Consider the following 20,157-nt stretch of genomic DNA (forward strand, 5'->3'; position numbering starts at 1 on the left):
ATTTTATTTTGTTTTTTACTGTATTGAATCTAGTATACGTAACACAGCATGAAAGAAGTAAAGAACTGATAAAGGAGAGACTGAACTAGAATGATTATGCTGATGTCTCTTCGGTAGATATTAGCAAGGATTTATTGCAATGGAACCTAATAAGTTAGGAAACTTTCCAGGCTTTTTTCCGTTTTCCTACACACCAGTCAATGCCTATTCCTCCAGCTTCTACAGCTGGCTCAGCTAAATCAATAATACTTTTTAAGAAGAACTTCGGCTCAGCATATATAGCGCAGTTCCTGAACCCTCTTGAACAATGTTGGGCTTTCTCTAGAGAAGCTACAATTGGTTTAAAGAGCTCTGATTACGACTGACATTGACTGTTTCCCTCAAGAGCTGTAGATAATGTAGCAGAAGAAGTGCAGCCAGAACAAATTAAAGAAAACCTTGTTTACTTATCGAGAGCACGATGGCCTGCCAACAACCTTGGCCTAATCCTAACATTCCTTTAAAAACTAGGTTGGGAAAATACACTTATTTAATGTAAACCAATAACCTGTGCTCATCTTTAGCGCTGGCGATGAATTTCACGCAATCTCTTTTTGTAAAGGTGGCTTCGATCCAACTCCTTGCTGACTATAAAAATTATGAATTCGAATTAATTTTTCAAATAAAACATAGTAAATATTATTAACAAATTAAATAGGATTAACAAAAAGTAAGCAGATGTACTCACCGGTTTGCCAGCGACGGTCAATTTAGGGACTGGTTTAAGCTTTCTCATTTTAGGAACTAAGGAAACCCTGAAATCAAGAAATAAATAGGGTTAGTTGAGGTGAAATCCCGACTTAATTGAAGGAGAGTAACACAAAATTAACAGAAACAAAAAAAAACACGCATGCAAAGAATCTACTCACGAAAAGTTATCAAAGTCTGAAACCTTTTGAATCTTGGACAATGAGTAGTATAATTCTATTTTTACAGATAATTTAAAACTAATCTTAAAAGCGTACACCAAAAAATTTAGGTAGTGAGGGATTCACTTAGAAAGTTTCAGGCCTTAAAATTTATTATTGAGTCTTACACTGACAGGTAAAGCACATGTCTTCCTCTCTCTCCCTCTCTCCAGAATTTGTACGGCCATTAAACTTAAACCCGTCTCTGGATTTCCTTGGAGCTCCTCAACAAATTCCTGGCAAGATATCTAACGTTTACAGAAAAAGGGAGGGGCCGTTTTCCAGACATTGTTTTAAAAAAAACTCATTAAGTACATTCTGTAAAATCGCACTTCACATAAATAAGATTTTCTTAACTTAGTGGTACATCACTGTTTTGGTAGAATGTCACTTAACTGAATTAATTGTTCGTTGTACTGAAGCATATTCTCAAAAAAGATTTTAAGATTATCTTTAAATTAGAATTTACTAATTCAGGTTTTCTATCATCGGCATTTAAAACGTTTTCAATTAAAGAACTTGTCGGGATGGTGAGTTGTTTTTGTTAACGGTGTGTACTGTACTGTACGTAATAATAGCCCTATTTTGCCCCACGGGTCTAGGGCCCTAATCTAACAGCACCCCCAGGGGTTAAAATAACTCAACTGATTCTCTAGAATAGTTTTAGAAAGAGCGGGAAGCCAGCAGTCAGGGATAACCGTTCCTCTTGCCTACATACACCCTACCCACCTAATGCCTTATGAAGAAGACTCCCCTAAACTCAAAGAAACGGGGAAGTTACATTCAAAAGGAATTGGGAAAAAATATTGATACGAAACCAGAAATATATTTCTCTCAAAAACCCTTAGCAACACGGGCTCACCAAGAAATTCCAAGGTAAAGCGAGGAGCTGACAGTCAGAAATAATCACACCCGGATGCAAATACGACTCCGTCCCGTAACATCATCCAGATGTTCTGATGATGGTGCGTAAAATCAGTAACATCTACAACGATTTTACTATTAAATTTGCATACACCCAACTCAAAAATGCAAGTATCAGTATTACTTAAACATTTTTCCGGAAAAATTACATTTAAGAGAGGTTTGAGGAAATGCACTGTACTTGGTCGTTCCTTCAAACGTTTCTTCCTATTTGCGACTTATTATGTAGTCTTGCTTTGATGGCTGCACTTGTGAAGCATTTTGTATAAGGGTCTATAAACTAAAGAATTCTCTGAGGACTCCATAGGACTCCTACCCATGGCCGTCACATTTCCCGTATGTCCTGAATGCCTGGTCATTCAGAAGACAGACTAACTCTCATCAGATTACCCATTCATTCCCACATTAGTCTTTAACTGCCCTCGTAAGATTTGATCCGCCTGGCTGTCTAAGAAAAAGACGACTCTGAAACTAGTTATACCTGACTTGTGAACTCAGCAAAACAAATGCTTATAGTTCCGTAATTCTACGAACAACTAGCCACCTTCCTGCGATTACCATCGTGGTATCAAACCATGAACATATTAGAATGATTCCCTGACTCTTATCCCTTCTCTGCTCTGGCGTTAAAGTAGTTTTTGAAATCGGTCTGTGTTTCGCTTTATTTTGCCCGTAACTCAAATGCGGAAAATGGCTGGAAGTTCAAATTTGATTTCGTTGACGTGTCCCTATGTAAAAGTCTCTTTAGTAGACTTCTTAGGGAAGCTTATGGAACGTTAAACTGTTCCACACAAAGTAGCGCGCTGTAATGGTTAAGCTAAATCCGAGCCAAAAAAAAAAAAGCACCAACAAAGAAGAAAGAAAGTTACTGTCTCCAAACTTGAACCTTTTACTGTCATTAACCTAAGCAGAGAATGATTTCCATAGGCGGAAAATGCCAAAAATTAAAGTAATTGATAGCGCAAAGGTCATATTGGTAAACAAAGTTTTTGTTTTTTATTCAATCTAATAATCATTCTTTTAATTATAATTATAATTTTGTGATAGCGCTGAACTTCTGTTATACCAAAAATTGACACCAGACAGCGTTACACGCAGTTAATCGTCCTTAAAAGGAAAATCATTTTTTCTATGCAAGATGCAGGAATCTTCCTTCCGAGAAATCGCAAGTCGTTTGGACTAAAAAGATTTTTTGGGATCCTGGTCTAAGGAAAACATGCAGCACTATCCTTCATAAAAACGTTCTAAAGAATCGTTTAGTGCTAATTAATAACGGCTAAGTCGACACCTCGATTAGTGCTAAGTTAAGACTTATGTGACCCTATCTTCCACTAACATGACCCGTTTTTATCTAGACAAATGATGATAGAAAGTGAGAAGGTTGCATTTGAGTTTTCTGCTCACGTTATAGCGGTGTTACACCAGGTGTTTATAGTGTGGGTTGCCATAGGCATAGTTTATTAGGTCACTGGCGTATTCTTAAGACCAACTTTTTCGTATAAAACGAACATGCTGATTCCATTTTCCAAGAAAATGCTCAGCTTTTAGCCGAGAATCGCAATTTTTACCTTCTTTTTTTTATTTCCCCAATTGAAATAATATACTGGGTAATGTAAGTAAACTGAAAGATTCTTACGGATTAGTGCAATTTATTTGGCAATAGATTACACCATATTGTAGCCAATAAAGATTTTGCAAAAATTCCTAGTGTTAAGAAATGTGAGAGTAAGCGCTTTGAGAATTGCAGTAATGCGACTTTAATTTGTCTGACACTTCTCTAATTACTATTACTTCAACCCAATTAAATTTCTCCTAGCGCCCCCAAAAGTCTTTAAACAAACACCTCGTCAAACCAAACTACAAGCAGTACAAACCAAACAACGCTCTTAATCAAATTATAAGTCCTCCCTTACATATCTAGTAATGTTTGCCATGCCTTAATTTTTTAATGTAATAACAGTTCTACGCCAGTAACTGTATTTTCCAACACAATTAGCATTATGTATATTATTACGGATATAGATTTTTTAAAGTACTCGAATTTTTTAGCGACATAATTATTACTTTTTTAATGAGTAATTTTTATAAAAACTGTGCATGAATGCTTTAATACCTCCTATAACAATCAATCTAAGTTAAATGGGAGCTATACTTTACTGTACAAATATTTTGTAGATGAAATGGCCTGCATAAGGGTCTGTGACATCTAATAAATTCTAAATAATATTATTGAAACTTTAATGCAGTAAAATTAATTAAATGATATTATTGTTACAAACTTTGAATGAAACCATAAGCTATGTATTTCGAACCTTTCTAAATGGCTGATAAGTATTGGAATATCGATAATAATTGGGCTGAATAATTGTGATTATAATTAATTATTAATGAATTAATAATTAAGAGATTAATTAAGCCAGTATAAAGGACAGAACTTTTTTATTAATGCCTTATGGTTCTAGGAGCCCGCATTTACATCAATGTCATAGATTTTTTTCCATGAAGCACAATTAATTCGTAAAAATCGGTTTACTAACGATAGCTGTACTTCCCTTTAGTAGGTTAGAGCAGGAAGGCACTTAAATGTCACGTAGGGAAGCTCTAACAATTTCTTCCTGACAAATTTTATCAAAATCTGACTAATATCTATAGAGTTATAATAATTTTACAGAGGACCTTGAAAACATGGGGCTAAGTCCTCTCCCACTGGATGTACAGCTACGAGACCCCCAAAAGACACATCTACATGAAATTCCACACAGAAAGACACCTTATTCATGAAAATCGGTTCAGCGTTTAGGCACTACGTTGTTAACAACGTAACAACAATTTTTGATGCCGTTTTTGCCCACTTTAGGCAACGGTTTTCTTGAAATCTAAAAAATCTGTGTTGTTGCAAAATAAATAAATAAATAAATAATAATCTTGTAAACGAGGATTTTCCCTTTATTTTAAAGAAAATCTGGGAATTTTATCTTTTATAGAAATAGAGAAAAACATGATCAAAGTTGGGTGTTTTTTTACTTTACCCTTTTTCTTGCAGTTTTAGAAGATCAACCCTCATACAACTGTTCTACCGAATAGTTTTAATACTCGTATGTATATCAATTTTTGTAACTAAAGTTGTACCGTGGAATTTAAAACCAATGCCCATACGTCTGATGATCTTAAATTCATTTATTGTAATTAACTTTAGACTCATGAACATACCACGATAACAAGTTCCTATGCAGAACTTTTATAGAAAACCATGACTGTGTTACACCACAACTAAGAAAAGCATGTAAAGCTGCAGAAGGTGTACAAACGCTCTATATACAGTATGGCGTTAGTTTCGAAACTGTTATATGCAGGGTGTTCATTTTAAGACGGCTCAAAAGCATTTCATGCTTGAACGGGTGTTCTGAGAGAAAAATGGTAGAGGAAAAATTTGTTGCCTGTCACCTCTAGTTTCAGAATATGACTTGATTTTAGATTCCTACCCGCATACGCGGCTGACGCGCGACCAAAAGTGAGAGTTCGCAGTTGACCCCCATTTTCATATACACAGTTTTAAAGAGTATAAAAAGTAACGAAAGAAACCGGAAACCGCAATTCGATATTTTCAAAATTAAAGGTGCTGGGCCATTTCAAAATCTGGTATTTTTAATCATATTTCAATTTTTTTAACTTGTTATCAAAGAGAAAGAAGAGCACGCGATAGGTCATTTTTATGTATTTTTTCATCCCCTTTCTACTAAAAATATTGCCAAAAATATTGCTAAAAATATTATATAGTATTTTTCTTAATATCTGGAAATAAGTCGTTTTCCGAGTGATTTTTTTAAGAAAAATCAAATGTTAAGAGCATTAGATGTTCCTCAGACTCGCAAGCCAGGTTAGCGAACCCTCACTTTTGGTCGCGCGTCAGCCGCGTATGCGGGCAGGAATCTAAAATATTCTGAAACTACAGGTGACGGGCAACAAATTTTTCCTCTACCATTTTTCGCTCAGAACAACCGTTTAAGCATGAAATGCATTTGAGCCGTCTTAAAATGAGCACCCTGTATAATGGTGATAGAGCTCTTTAAAAAAAAGACAGATTCAGGGTGGCCGTATTTGACTTTTACGCGGCTTTACAGGAAACTTCGAGACAAATCAAATCTTACAGTAGTATTGTAATTGCTCTAAAACCAACAGTGTTTAAATAGTCTTCAAGTTGAGGGCTAGGCCAATTATTTGAATTCAAACCATAAGGTACCATTGTCTGTCCCACACGGGCATACTTTAAATTAATTTGGGATCTTCACCTCTTGCCCGTGGACTTCTGTGAACTGTAACTGAGGAAAATGTCAGTGTGCATTGCCATGTTCAACAGCTTCAATTTTCGAGCAGAACCTGAATATCCGGGCCTCAGACAATGACACATTGCTATTGCGCATGCATACATATTCTTTCTAACTACAATGTGCTACAAAAGCCTAAAAATAAACTACTGTGCTCACAAAAGCAGCTACAACTATTGAGTTAATACCTGAGCTTAGGCGTAGGCGCCATATCCAGTTTTGAACTCAATTGAGTTCCAAATCGCACTCACAAATTGGTTTAAACAGGTACTTAAATATTGTACTGAAGGTGCTCAAACAATATTTGGCCTAATTTTCGTTGACCATTGATTGAAAAGTTCACCCAGTGGGAGGAATTAAGACTGAAAAGATTAAATATAATTCTTTTAAAAAATCTGGTGCGAACACTCACACGACTGGTTCTCTTAAGAGTAATAATTAGTTAAAAATGACCTATTTTATTCAAACATAATTTCCTTCAAATAACTAAGGACGTGTTGAGGGTATAAGATGGTATAAATAAGAGAGTCAACACAAAAATTTAACTTTTTTTTTTTTAAGTGAAGATAGGGGCAACATTGTTGCGGTGCACTAGTTTGGGTACTAAATTTATCAATCTAAAAAAGTGTAACTTTGCAAACAATGCAAATTTGTTTTGTTAATTCTCTTATTCCCTGAAAGAAAAATTTTGGTAACAGTGCATATTTCCTATTTTGTATTTTCGCTGGAAACACACGTTGTGAGGTCACATGTATATGTAAAAGTAGTTTTAACACAGTAGTGTGTGTTAATCGCATAGCCAGCATAACTTGTGTAAAACAAAGTGCACAAAGTTGACGTTTAGTTTAGCTATCTTATTGGTACCCGGCAATAAGACCCGGGCATAAACTGCACGCTGGACTTTAAAATTTACTCACAGATTTTTTTTATGGACTTATAAAACTAGTTGCCCACATTTTATTCTACAAATTTTATTTGTTTGAAGAAAGGGTACACGCAGCCGTTTCTGTATACTATTTATTCGGTGGAATTTTTATAATAATTAATAATTCTTGGCATTTTTAAACAGAAGAAAACGATGGACCAAAAGTGCTACTTTCTTACTTGTTTTATTTTTATTTTTCCGGTAACTGTAAAAGCGTGGTTCTTAGAGCGGGTTTAAGCAAATCCTCTAAAGAGGTGTTTCAGTTTATTGTACGTTTCTACAACCTGTATAATATTTATGAATAACTGATGACAAAAATTAGGAGAAATATCAGTCTACAGGTGTAATAGAAAAAAAAAAAAATACATTTATTCGATTTTTCTGTAATTAGCAAGGAGTTTGTTTTGTTCTAATAACCCAATTTGGTTAGCAATACGTGTACCCAAGTGTTACTGGCCGAGCTCAAATCACAAGACGGTACAATAGCAAACGAGATATCGATTAACCGATGCAAGCAGGTAGAGCTCGCAAAGTTGCCATTCACCGTCGCCTGGCTAGACACGCGACTACTTAGCTCTACAGCAAGGGCTCAGCCAAACATACAGAAACTTATTGTGAACACTCACAAGACATTCTCTTATACTGAAGATATTCTTCTAACTACGAATTTTTACTTTTATATTTACTATCGATAAAACAAGTATTGCATTCATGCAAATTTTCAATTGAGAGTTTTTATCGAAAATAAAGTCTTAAGGTCTCTAAGTAAGAAACATTGGTTTTAACAAATTGAGGTGTGTTTTTTGTCTATTTGTTTTTGTGGGGCCAGCATAACTCAAAATTCAAATTTTAGATTTGGAATTGGTGCCTCCATCACAATTTGACGATAAGCTTTAGACCATACCAGCTAACCGAAATGCAACTTTACTGAATCTATTCTCCAATGCTTTATAGTGTTATATAACTATAAATATACAACACTTATATAATAGATAAAATTAGATTAAGAATGTAATGAATAAATTATAGTAATTAATAATTAACATTTATTTATAACTCTTGACTAATTGATAAAGGTAATACCAATTAATTAAATGAAAGGATAATGAAAGAAGTAAATTTGTAAATAAAATTCCAAATTTGGGTAATCAATCAACCGGAAAAGTGCGTTTTCCACAAGGTTTTTCAGTTTTCAATTTTTTTTTTAAATGGTATTAATGATTTTGTAAAGCTATTATTTTTAATTGTTTTCTTTCTTTCAGAAAACTTAATTTAAGCGGTGTTTGTAGACTAGGATAACCTGTCCAGGAACCATCGGATAAGCAATTGATCAAATCCTAATCTCTTTTATCAAAATTTAAGATCACCAGTTTGTCCCAACAAATTCAGAGTTTATTGGTGAACACCCCTCCTTTATACTGGTTATATCCATTTTCAAAACCAGGATTTTTTTTTTGTACTTGTTTCACCCCGTTCACATGTCTTAATGATCTCCACGATTTTTTTTTTTTTTTTTTTACCTATTCCTTCTCGCAAATTAGACAAAAAACTCTTCATGGCCAACCACAATATATTGAAGCGATTGAGTACCTTCACCGCTAAAGGTAGCACCACTCTTCATGGTTTCCGTAATGGTCGCAAAAGCCATACGCTGTACTGTCTGCAAACTGTTATTGTTTTTTCTCGATATACACAGTTTATAGAAAATACAAATAAAAGAAAAAAAAAACGAAAATCTAATAAGTTTTGCTTTTGTTATGATTGATTATTTAAAAGTTGACATTTTACTTACATATTAAATTCCTATTAATAATATTCAGGTGATGAGGCCGTACATTACACTGGCATGACATTTATTTAGAGGGAAGGCTGCGCAAACGCATCCATAAAAATTACTTTCATATGAGTTTTCCTGAAAAAAAAATATTGTAAATAAAAACCATAAATCTACTCGTACATATGTATATATGCAATTAACTAGTCCTACCAAGTTTAAAGAAAATCGCTTAAAACTGTTTTACGGACCAACAAATTCATTGAAAAAAGTAGATTCAGTGGAGTGGCACTTCTGTTAAGTTGTTTCTGTCTAAAAACTTAATTGTCTGGCTCCATTGTGGTTACCCAAATAAAAACTTAAGATACTTTCTTTAGTTGAGCTATGCTGCAAATACATATTCCACATGCACCCGAACACACTGGTCCACTTAAAAATCACATTTTTGTACACTGAGGCCTTAAAACGGATAGTTCTGGGGAACACTCAAAAATGAAAATCTATTCGATTATAAAACGTTCTTCCTCTGATGGTGGAGGGAAGAGAAATCGTTCAAAGAGTCAAACAATCAAGCGATTTTTTGTTTTCAAAATCAGAATATTGGCAATTTACTCCAATTTACATCAATGTTTCGTAGTGTGGCAGACTTCTACAGATTACGTTTACCAAAGAGGATTAGAAAACACCAGGGCAAAAAGAGTACACAGGTGGTAAGCCATACAATTCAATAAAATGGATCTTTAGAGGAAAGCCTACCCTACTGCTATAACATTAATTTTCCTGAAAAACAGTAAAGGATAAAACACTTGCCTGTGAAACAATAATAACATACGAGTTTTTTATATGAAAAATTAATGTGTTCATTCAGTATGAGAAAATCAACTGGAATGGTATTCGGAAAATTGCTGGAAAACCTTGAAAAAATTCGCCCGGTCACGCCATTTGCTTTAATGTTGGAATCTCAATAACTTACACAATCCTAATTAATATTATATAAGTGCTAGATCCACAAATTGCATTTAAAACGGTACTTTAGAAAGAAGCTCCTAACCATAGACCCCGAGAAGAGGCTTAAAATAAATTTTTCAAATAAAGTTTGAAAATAGAATACCAAGTTAAGGCGGGTGTTAGTCTAGTGGTTAAGAGAGTGGCTGTGTAAGTGGGAGATCCCCAGTTCGAATCATGCGTATGGCTACTTTCTATTTGTTAGAAAAATGTAGTAAAGTATGGCTTCCGTCTCCGTCCACGATACATGATTGGGAGTTGAAACGTTAAGTCACGCCTGAAAAATTGATGATAACTTTATTTTACTTTTTTATAAAAAAAATACCAAATTTAAAAAATCTTTGGAATCCTTTCAAAAAAAAAAAAAATCTCAAAAATCGTTTTTTTTTTGTGGAAGGAAATGGGACTTTTTCAAAAATGAGATAAATTCCTGCAAAATACAATATGATTGTATGGATTAATAAGCCCTGCAATGCGATAAAAAATTATTTGGGCTCTTTTTAATCCAAAAAGTTTCATTAAATGAATTTGAATTGGAAAATTTCCCTTTTCCCAGTGTATAAATATTGTATTTTGCGGGAATTTTTCTCATTTTTGTAAAAGTCCCATTCCCTTCCACAAAAAAAAAAAAGATGATTTATTTGTTAAGTAAGCATTGAAATGCGAGAAACGCCTTGTTTTTGCCTTATTTTGCTCAAAAATGTCTTTTTTATTGATTTTGAATGTCGAAATTTCATTTTTATCATTTATAAAATACATCAATCTGTCGGAAATTCCCTCAGCTTCAAAATGAATGCATTGGTTTTGCAAAAAACTGTATTGTTTTTCCATTTATTAGGCTTAACAATGAAAAAAAAAACCGTTTTTTACCTGAAAAATTGAAAAAAAAAAAAAATCCGCAACGTAAACCGATTTGGTTTTCAGTGGATTTTGGTTAGTTTTGACCCAAATAATGAGAAAGAAAAAATTTTCATGTTGGTGAACTTTTCAATTAAAGTCGTTCTAGGCGAACCGTGATATACACTAACCAGTTTTCACTCAGTGATGGACCTGAAAAGAACCTATCTGTTGCATCCTTTATAAAATCCTTAAATTAAGCAGACGTTCAATGGATTCATCAATGTGTAACTTGAAGGAATCATTTGTAAAGCACTCCTTGATTCTTAGCAGTTTCCACAAATTGATTAGCTATGTCAAATTCCATGCTGAAGTAGAGTAAGTTAGGGTTGGGCTCTCTGCTTTAAGAAATTAGGGGTAGGTTGCCTATAATGGGACAACAATTTAGAAATGGAATGAGCGAATCGATTCTTACTGTTATTTTCTCATTTTTTGGTGATTGTCTGATTTTTTTTGTCCAGTTCAATCCCAAATTACTTTACTCAGAGCAGTTAATGTACTAATTATTAATTAGATCTTTATGTGGAATGACTGGTATTTTTGAGAAAGAATTAGCTGTGTCTAGGATTCATTGATGTTAATTTCCATCAATATTTATAGATTCTGTAAAGGTTTTCATTTAAAGATTTTTTTTAATTTTATTTTTTTTGTTTAAGCAGGCTTTACGTCCAACTATCAAATTTAGTGCCGTAGACGGCGGCAATTAGCGAGCGTATTTTACTAAAAATTTCTCACATTAACCAATAAATAAAATCCAAAGCCTAGGCTGGGGAATCGAACCCAGTACCACACATTACATCTTAGCTTTGCGGGCGAGCCTCGCCTGTAACCTGCTAGGCTACCGTGGTGCCACCTATTTACAAAAATTTCTTTTTCTTCGAATTCGAATTTATTTAATTCTCTTTATATATAGTAAAGTAAACCAATCGTCTGTAGGTGTAGGCGGAAGCACATACTTTACTGTGACCACTTTTTTTTTTCTTAACAAATAAAAAGTAGTCGAACTGGGAACCTTCCACTTACAAAGCCACGCTTCATAATCACTAGACCAACACCCGCCTGCTCTTTATATACGAGTTATATATCCGTACATGTTATACATAACATTGAAATGACAGTTTAGAATGTTTTCCGCCCTATCCACTTCAGGAAAAATATTTCAAATAAACAATGTTAGCTCAAAGTACGAGAAATGGTGTACCAAATGTAAAAAATAAATATCGTTGGGACTGTTTTTGAGAAAATCTCAAAAAAGAGAAAAGTTCTCTAAAAAAGTAATTCTAGTTGGGGGGTTTCTTTGGTCGGATCCCTTGGGCAAATGGTACATAATGACTTCTTGCGATTTCTTGTTTTTTTTTTTTTTTTGGACATTGTGGTCCACCAAAAATGTGTTTGCGAAGAAAACGCAATAACGACTACATCAAATATGATTGCAGTCTATAGGATTAAGAAGAAGTAATAAATGTAAATAAAAGTGACAATTCTACATCATTGCAGTGTACACACGAAGTTAAACGGAAAATTTGAACTTGACTTACAAGTCTATGAAAATAATAATTAAAAACAAAATTGAACTAAACTCGACTCTAAATATTGCAAAAGTGGAAAAATTTTTTTTGACCTTTTGCTAAAATTTCTTCACCAGCAATTTATACAAGCATAATTTTCCGAAGCACAAGGAAAAACTGTCGTCACACATGTAAAACAAACATATTGTGAAGGTCACAGCGTAGATAAAACTATATTGCAAACTATTATATAGAAATAGACAGTATAACGGTAAAAATAATCGACCAAAAATTTATCGCAAAATATGAAACTTTTCTATATCATTTATAGTTGAAATTTTCACCTACTTAGTTGTTTCAAAACAAAAGTATAGCATTCGTTGCCAAAAGACATTCTTATAGAATGTAGAACGTACTTAGGATTCTTTGTTGCAAAAATCTGTATCTTGGCAACATGACCTCGCGTACACCTCTCCCTGTTCTTAAGAAAAAGAAAAAACGAAGTTTTTTTTTTTAAGTAAATGTGGTCTCTGTGTCTTAGAAAAAATCTCAGTTATAAAAATCGCAGTTAACTGAAATATTTCGATTGTTTCTCTTTAGGAGATCTACTGCTCAACTTACCTATCCAAATAATTACCACTTGATTTTACGAATTTTTAACTTTTTTTTAGATTGTCTCGAAAAAATTTAGATTGGCTCCTAGAACTTACTCTAAGAATTTTTTTTTTTTAACAGTTTTTGGAAAGGGATAGGTGGAGTTGCCTGTAAGAGTACTTTCAGCGTTACTTAAAGATTTCGAGAAGTATACAATTTTAGAATTAAATATTATGAATTAAAAGAAAATTTATGAGTCAGAAAATTAAAAGGGCAATTACATGTTTTTCGGTGTAACCAAAATTCAAAAATTTTACATAATAATATCCTTTTAAAGAGAAAAAAAAATTATATAAAAAATCGTCTCAACTAAATCGTTATATTCGCTTCAGTTTTTTAAACTTTTTTTCATTAAATAGGTTAGGTATATGTTTGGTTCAATAAGAATACGGCGGTAGTTTGGGAATAATTTATTGGGCAATAGGAGGTGGGCGTGGCCAACACTGTATCCATTCGCAACAAGTGTCCGACTACTTGTGGCTGTCTACAGGCATAACTTTAAGGCTTCTACCTACCACCTTCACTTATAACACCCTTCTACAGTTTTATGGTAACTCCGGATTACAGCCGTTGAATAATTGAACAAGCAGTACTGTACAGTTTCTTATCGAAACCAAGAAGAAGAGCTGAATTCTGAACACTACCAAGATAGGTCTTTGTTTAACTGCTGGTAAGAACATGATTTTTTTTTTTTTAATAATTCGTCCTAAACCAGAAATAAAGTAGGAAGTAAAAAATTTCCCTCTAGTAATTTATAATGTTAGGAGTATATCTTTCGTATTTCGTGGAATATTTCGTTGGTCTTTCCTTTTTTTTACTTTTATGTTTTAAACTTGGCACTCTGTAAACAAATCTCGGATTTTCAATAAATTCAATGGGAGTCAGCAGGCGAAGTTTTTTGTTTTTTTTTAAAAAGGCAGAAACATGTGGGTTTAAACTCGTGAGTGCTGTACTGGATTGGATGTAAAATTGATGTGGAATCATATAGAAATTCTATAAGCTTAAGAACGTGTGAAAGCAGAATGTTGGATTTCGACAACATAGAATAGACTCTTTTAGATACGGAAATGTATTTCTGGAGGCCTTCAGCTATGATGTATCTCGGCTGAAGCAAGTTCCTAATAAGGAAATCGATGTCGAGTGCTGAGAAAAAAAAAATATTGAAATCCTTCAAGACGTTCTTTGTCTTGATAAAGGTCTTGACGAATAATAAGAAAGGGTAATGGAAAAATATATTTTGAAGAAAATGGAGGAGGATGGAGAAAACAAAAAGTCGGAGAATTTTATGCAGCAGTGAAGAAAGAAAGGAAAGGATTTCAACCTAGTGTGGACTTTTGTAGGGGAAAGGATGGAGATATGATAGGTGATGAAATGGAGATCAAGAAGAGATGGGCTGAATATTTTGAGGGATTGCTGAATATGGGACAGGAAACTATACAAAGAGAAGGAACCATACCCGAAAATATTGAAATACTAAATGATGATTATGTAGAGTACCTTGAAAAGGAAGAAGTTATTGAGATCATAATGGGACTCAAAAATAATAAAGCTCCAGGCGCTGATGGAATAGTGGCCGAACTTCTGAAACTAGGAGGAGAACTTCTTCAGGAAAGAGTGTTTGAGCTGATACAAATGATATGGGAAAAAGAAGAGATGCCTCAGGATTGGACGGTTGCAATAATTTGCCCAATTTTTAAGAAGGGTGATAAAACTTCCTGTGAAAACTATCGCGGTATTGCTCTATTGTCAGTTGTTTATAGGATAATGGCCAAAATAATAGCAAAGAGGCTAACGGAGTATACGGACCAGATTTTAGGTGATTACCAAGCTGGTTTTCGAAGGAGTAGAGCAACCACGGACCAAATATGTGCATTAAGACTGATTCATGAAAAGTGTTACGAATACAACATTGATGTTCATCATTTATTTGTGGACTTCAGGCAAGCATATGACAGCCTTTACAGGGATAAAGTTTTACAAACTATGAAAGAGTTTGCCATCCCAGATAAATTAATACGGCTCGTTAACATGTGCCTCTTAAAAACAACTGCGAAAGTCAGAATTAAAGAGGATTACTCTCAAGAGTTTGAGATAAACAGAGGTCTTAGGCAAGGTGACGTCTTCTCCACAATCCTATTTAACCTCTCCATGGAGAAGGTTGTCAGAGATATTGAGACAAACCCAAACGGAACGATATTTAATAGGTCAAGGCAGTACCTGGCTTATGCAGATGACATAGTACTTTTAGGAAGAACCTTAAGGGCTCTGGAGGAGTGCTATGATCAATTGGAAAACAGTGCCAAGGCTGTGGGTCTGTCCATTAATACTGACAAGACCAAGTACGAGGTGTGTTCAAAAAGTAACGGGAATTTTCGTTTTTTGAAAAAAATATTTATTTATTCATCTACATTAATATTGTCGCCTTCAAAGTAGTCCCCTTCGCATACAATACACTTGTGCCAGCGCTTTTTCCAATCCTGGAAACACTTCTGAAACTCGATCTTTGTGATAGCTTTCAGCTCTTTCAGCGATTCGCTTTTAATGTCATCTATGCTTGTAAAACGACGGCCTTTTAATGTTCTCTTTATGTTTGGAAATAGAAAAAAGTCACATGGAGCCATGTCTGGCGAATATGGAGGCTGGGGCATCGTTAAAGTTTTGTTTTTGGCCAAAAATTCACGAACAAGCAATGAAGTGTGAGCAGGTGCATTATCGTGGTGCAAAATCCATGAATTGTTTTGCCACAAATCCGGGCGTTTTTTTCGGATTGCTTCACGCAAACGGCGTTGAACTTGTAGGTAGTAATCCTTATTGATTGTTTGACCTTGTGGCAAGAATTCATGATGCACTATGCCATTAAAATCGAAGAACACAGTGAGCATAACCTTCACATTCGACCGCACTTGTCGAGCCTTTTTCGGTCTTGGCCATCCAGAATGCCTCCACTGGGACGATTGAGCCTTAGTTTCGACATCATATCCGTAAACCCATGTTTCGTCACCTGTTATAACACGTTTCAGTAGATCCGCATCGTTGTCGACTTCATTGAGTGACTCTTGAGCAACTTCCATTCTCCGCTGTTTTTGTTCGAAATTCAACAATTTTGGAACAAATTTTGCTGCCACACGTTTCATACCCAAAACATCCGAAAAAATTTCAAGGCATGAGCCAATTGATATGGCAACATCATCAGCGACTTCTCTGATTGTGATTCGGCGATCGTTCATAACCATTTCTTTCACTTTTTTCACGTTTTCATCGGTTGTTGATGTGCTTGGACGTCCAGGTCGTTCGTCATCTTCAACGTTTTCGCGGCCATCTTGGAAACGCTTATACCACTCGTAAATCCTTGTTTTACTCATAGCAGACTCACCATATGCCTTTATTAACATTTCACACACTTTATTTCATTTTTTACGCAAAATTTAATACAAATTCTTTGATCCATTTTTTTTAACAAACAAAAATCGCCAAGCTCGAAAAACACGTCTAACCTTAACGGCTGCCACTTAAGAAGTAAACAATGAATATTACTGAAAATTTTATCGTACTTCAGGGGCATGTGTACCAACATAATAAAAAAAAAAAATTTACAATCAGACTCTCCAAACCCGCGAAATTTAAAAATTCCCGTTACTTTTTGAACACACCTCGTATATGCTATGCTCTAGGCACGATAACCGAATCTGCAACGCTCCTTCCGTGATGTTAAGCGGAAGAGCGTTTGAAAATGTACAAGCTTTTAAATACTTGGGTGCCATCTTCGCTAGAGAAATGGACGTCAGAAAAGAAATTAAAGAGAGGTTGGCGGCCGGAAGTAGGTGCATGTTTGCTTTAAACAAGATCCTTAAATCCAGAAATGTCTCTCGAAAACATAAAATAAACGTCTACAAGACAGTTATCCGACCGATAGTTCTTTATGCTTCGGAAACTTGGATACTGAATGAGAGTGAGGAGCAATCAACTTCTTGTGTGGGGAAGGCGTGTGTTACGTAAGATTTACGGGCCAAATCTTATAAATGGCTCGTGGAAGATAAAAAGTAACACGGAGCTGAAAGAATTGTTTGCATCGCCGGATTTGGTTGTCGAGGTAAGGAGCAAAAGATTGGCATGGCTGGGACATTTGGAAAGAATGGACGAGGATCGAGTACTGAAAAAGCTTTTCCGGAATTGGCCAGAAGGAAGGAGGAAAGTGGGAAGACCTCAGAAGGCTTGGTGTGAGGAATTGGAGAAGAAAGGCTACAGATAGAGAGAACTGGAGGCAAATTACTAAGGAGGTCAAGGCCCTTCAAGGGCTGTAGTGCCAAAAAAAAAAAAAAAAAAAAAAAAAAAGGGTCTGAAAAATACTCCATTGCTGAGAAAGAAATAGTTGAATGGCATAGATGAAGTGAGGTTTGTGGGATTAGTGCCAAGAAAAAATGCATTTGGCAGCGGAATGTACTAAAGGATGCAAGCGCCTTATAGATGTACATTTATAATACACATTTACTGATATTGACTTGGATTTTATTCAATGGTTAATATAAGGAATTTGCAGTAAAGTACATTAACTTGTCGCCTCTGTCCAATATGGTGGACGTAAATCTTGCCAGAAAAATAGGCATTTCTTTACTTCACTTTTTTTTTAATTTAAAATTATTTTTTTGGAATTTACATAAAAAAGTAAAATTACAAAAATTAAATAAATAACCTTTTTAATGCTTCAGAGAACAATATTGTAACAATTGTAACAGGACTCTCATTTCTGTCGTTAAGCCCAATCCCTAGAGGTGTCTCACATTAATTGGTAAAACCTAACATTTACATATTAACGGCGGCACCAGAAATAAAAAACTTATTTTGGAGAAATTCTAATAGTAATACCAAGAATGAATTCTATGTCACTTTTGAAATATATGTTGTAAAGAGATTGGGGAGGGTTACTGTAGAGGTAGAGCCAATATCTCACGATCCTTCAATATTGACTATATAAGGGCTATGCAAATTGGCCGACATCTCTTGAAGGTAATAACTGCAGATAATAGTCGTACGGTTGGTTGGATGATTGGGACGGACTGATGATCAGGGAAGGAGTTGTCCCATTGAAATTACATTCTTCGCTTTATTGACTTGGAAAGATTGAAAAACAAAAATCTGACGTCAGCACTTCCTCTCTGCCGTAATGACAATTGAAATTAAAGAAATTTACTACTTTTGTGGAGTTAGAAAAAGCTGGCAGAAGTATGGGCCTTCGTGTAAACGAAAGTGAAAAAACTAAATTTTTCACTAATGATCAAAGATTTGAAGTCCTTCTTAGAGTCGGCGGCTACTCATTTGAGAAAGACGACAGCTTTGTGTACCTGGGATCTCTAGTAACTGCTAGTAGTGACGTCTCGAACGAGATCAGCAGGAGGATCATATCCGCGAAAAGGTGCTACTTCGGCCTTTATAGGCGCATGAGAAGAAAAGTTGTTGGACACGGCAACCAAGCTAAGAATTTACAAAAATTCTTATTCGCCCTGTCCTGGTCTATGCCTCCGAAACCTGGACAATCACGAAAGCAGATGAAAAATGCCTTTTAATATTCGAAAGAAAAATAGTGCGTGAGATCTTCGGCCCACAATACGTGCGAACAAGTTTTGGCGACCAAGAACAGGTTTAGATGGGCTGGACATGTCGCAAGAATGGCCCACGAAGAGATCCCTTATAAGCTTCTGCAGGAAGTCCCTGACCGCAAAAGGAGAGTTGGGAGACGAAAGCTGAGATGGTTCCATAACGTGACGCAGGATGTCAGGCAGCTATTGCTTACTAGAAACTGGATGGCGGCTGCAGGAGAGAGGGTCACCTGGCGGAGTAAGATCGAGGAGGCCAGGACCCAACTGGGTTTTAGTGCCATTAAGAGAGACCGAGAATTAAAGAAATTTAAACATAGAATGTTTACTGAAAGTTCAGTTATCCTGGACAAGTGGAGTGAACAATTTTTAAAACTGTACAAAAAAAATCACAAATTTATGCCACAACGTCCTCTATTTCTTCAAAAATGCTTTCAATTCTTTCTATAGGTGGTGGAAATATAAATTATTCTCAGAGGTACTTTAGAGGCAAGTTTGACATGGTAATTCACAGACCAAATTTAGTTCGAACATTCATACGTCTTTCTCTCATTGGAATAAGTACAGTTTATTCGACATGTTTTAATAAAGAATTTTGCTTAACGTTTAGTTGTCCTACAGATGGTATTGTAGCCTTATCACAAATTGGTTATTAGGCAGATGCACCAGACTAACTAGTTGTACCTACAGACCGTCATATAGCAGCGCCATATTCGGAAAATATGTTTTCAATTTTAAAACCATGTATCCACTTATTGCTATTGGGCGTACCGCTTCAGTATTCGTACTACTGACATTATTTTTAAATCATTGCAAAATACAGCAGAACGATTGATTTAGCCCACACATTAAGCACACTTACAATTTTAAACCATTAGCCCATGATACAGCTATAGTCGCCTAAATTTTTATTAAATATACTGTCAAAGTCATATACCTTTTCTTAGACTGTAGATTAGGGTGTTTCAAAAAATGATGACTTTTAAATTTTAAAGAGCGCCGGGCGGAAAATCAAAGTTCATATAATTTGAAATTGATTGATTGATAGTAAATTAATTTCAAAATATAACAATAAATGCAAAATATTCCAATTTAGACGCTTCAGTAACCAAAATTATTTGTTTTTTAAATTCTGTACGAAACACATAAAAAATGAAGTGATTTTAACGTTACTTAATCGAAATTTTTCAAAAATGTATATTTTCTTAATATTTTTTTTTTTTTTTTTCAAAAATACAGCTTCTTTAATTATTCATAACTTTGAAAATAAAAAGGCCATCAAAATGATTCCAACTACATTGTCTTTATAGCAAGTTATATTTAAATAAACTTTGTACAATTACATGTTTTGCTAATAATTTGAAAAGATACAAAACATTTAATAAGGATTTTTTATGAAAAAAAGCAAATCAAACATTTTTTGATCAATGGTAGCGACCTCTAAATATTAATCGATTTCGCTCTAATACGGACGAAACTTTTTGTTTTTAAATGAACTTTGATTTTCCGCCCGGCGCTCTTTAAAATTTAAAAGTCATCATTTTTTGAAACACCCTACTGTAGATGCAGTAATTGTGTGCGCACTAATACAATGATAAATTTTAATC

General features: G+C 34.7%; 1 protein-coding gene across 8 annotated transcripts in view; it reads right to left on the reverse strand.

Moving 5' to 3' along the window:
* Nucleotides 1–20,157, reverse strand: part of Trpm (transient receptor potential cation channel, subfamily M) — an 86,457-nt gene that overhangs the window by 59,535 nt on the left and 6,765 nt on the right. For 5 of the 8 annotated variants that reach the window (XR_012463063.1, XM_074143314.1, XM_074143313.1 and 2 more), the window contains 4 exons: nt 8,914–9,033; nt 6,385–6,558; nt 728–794; nt 548–627 (listed from right to left, as the gene is read on the reverse strand). Coding sequence is in view for 7 of the 8 variants with exons in the window: in XM_074143314.1 (XP_073999415.1) it covers nt 548–627; nt 728–794; nt 6,385–6,407 (170 nt within the window). In the remaining variant the exon portion in view is untranslated. The remainder of the gene's footprint in view (nt 1–547; nt 628–727; nt 795–6,384; nt 6,559–8,913; nt 9,034–20,157) is intronic. The other 3 variants (XM_074143316.1, XM_074143315.1, XM_074143317.1) reach the window with 2 other exon arrangements.

This window comes from Rhodnius prolixus, unplaced genomic scaffold (genome assembly GCF_049639745.1).
Source record: "Rhodnius prolixus isolate KJV_2025 unplaced genomic scaffold, Rpr scaffold_12, whole genome shotgun sequence".
In the NCBI taxonomy this organism is placed as follows: Eukaryota; Metazoa; Arthropoda; class Insecta; order Hemiptera; family Reduviidae; genus Rhodnius; species Rhodnius prolixus.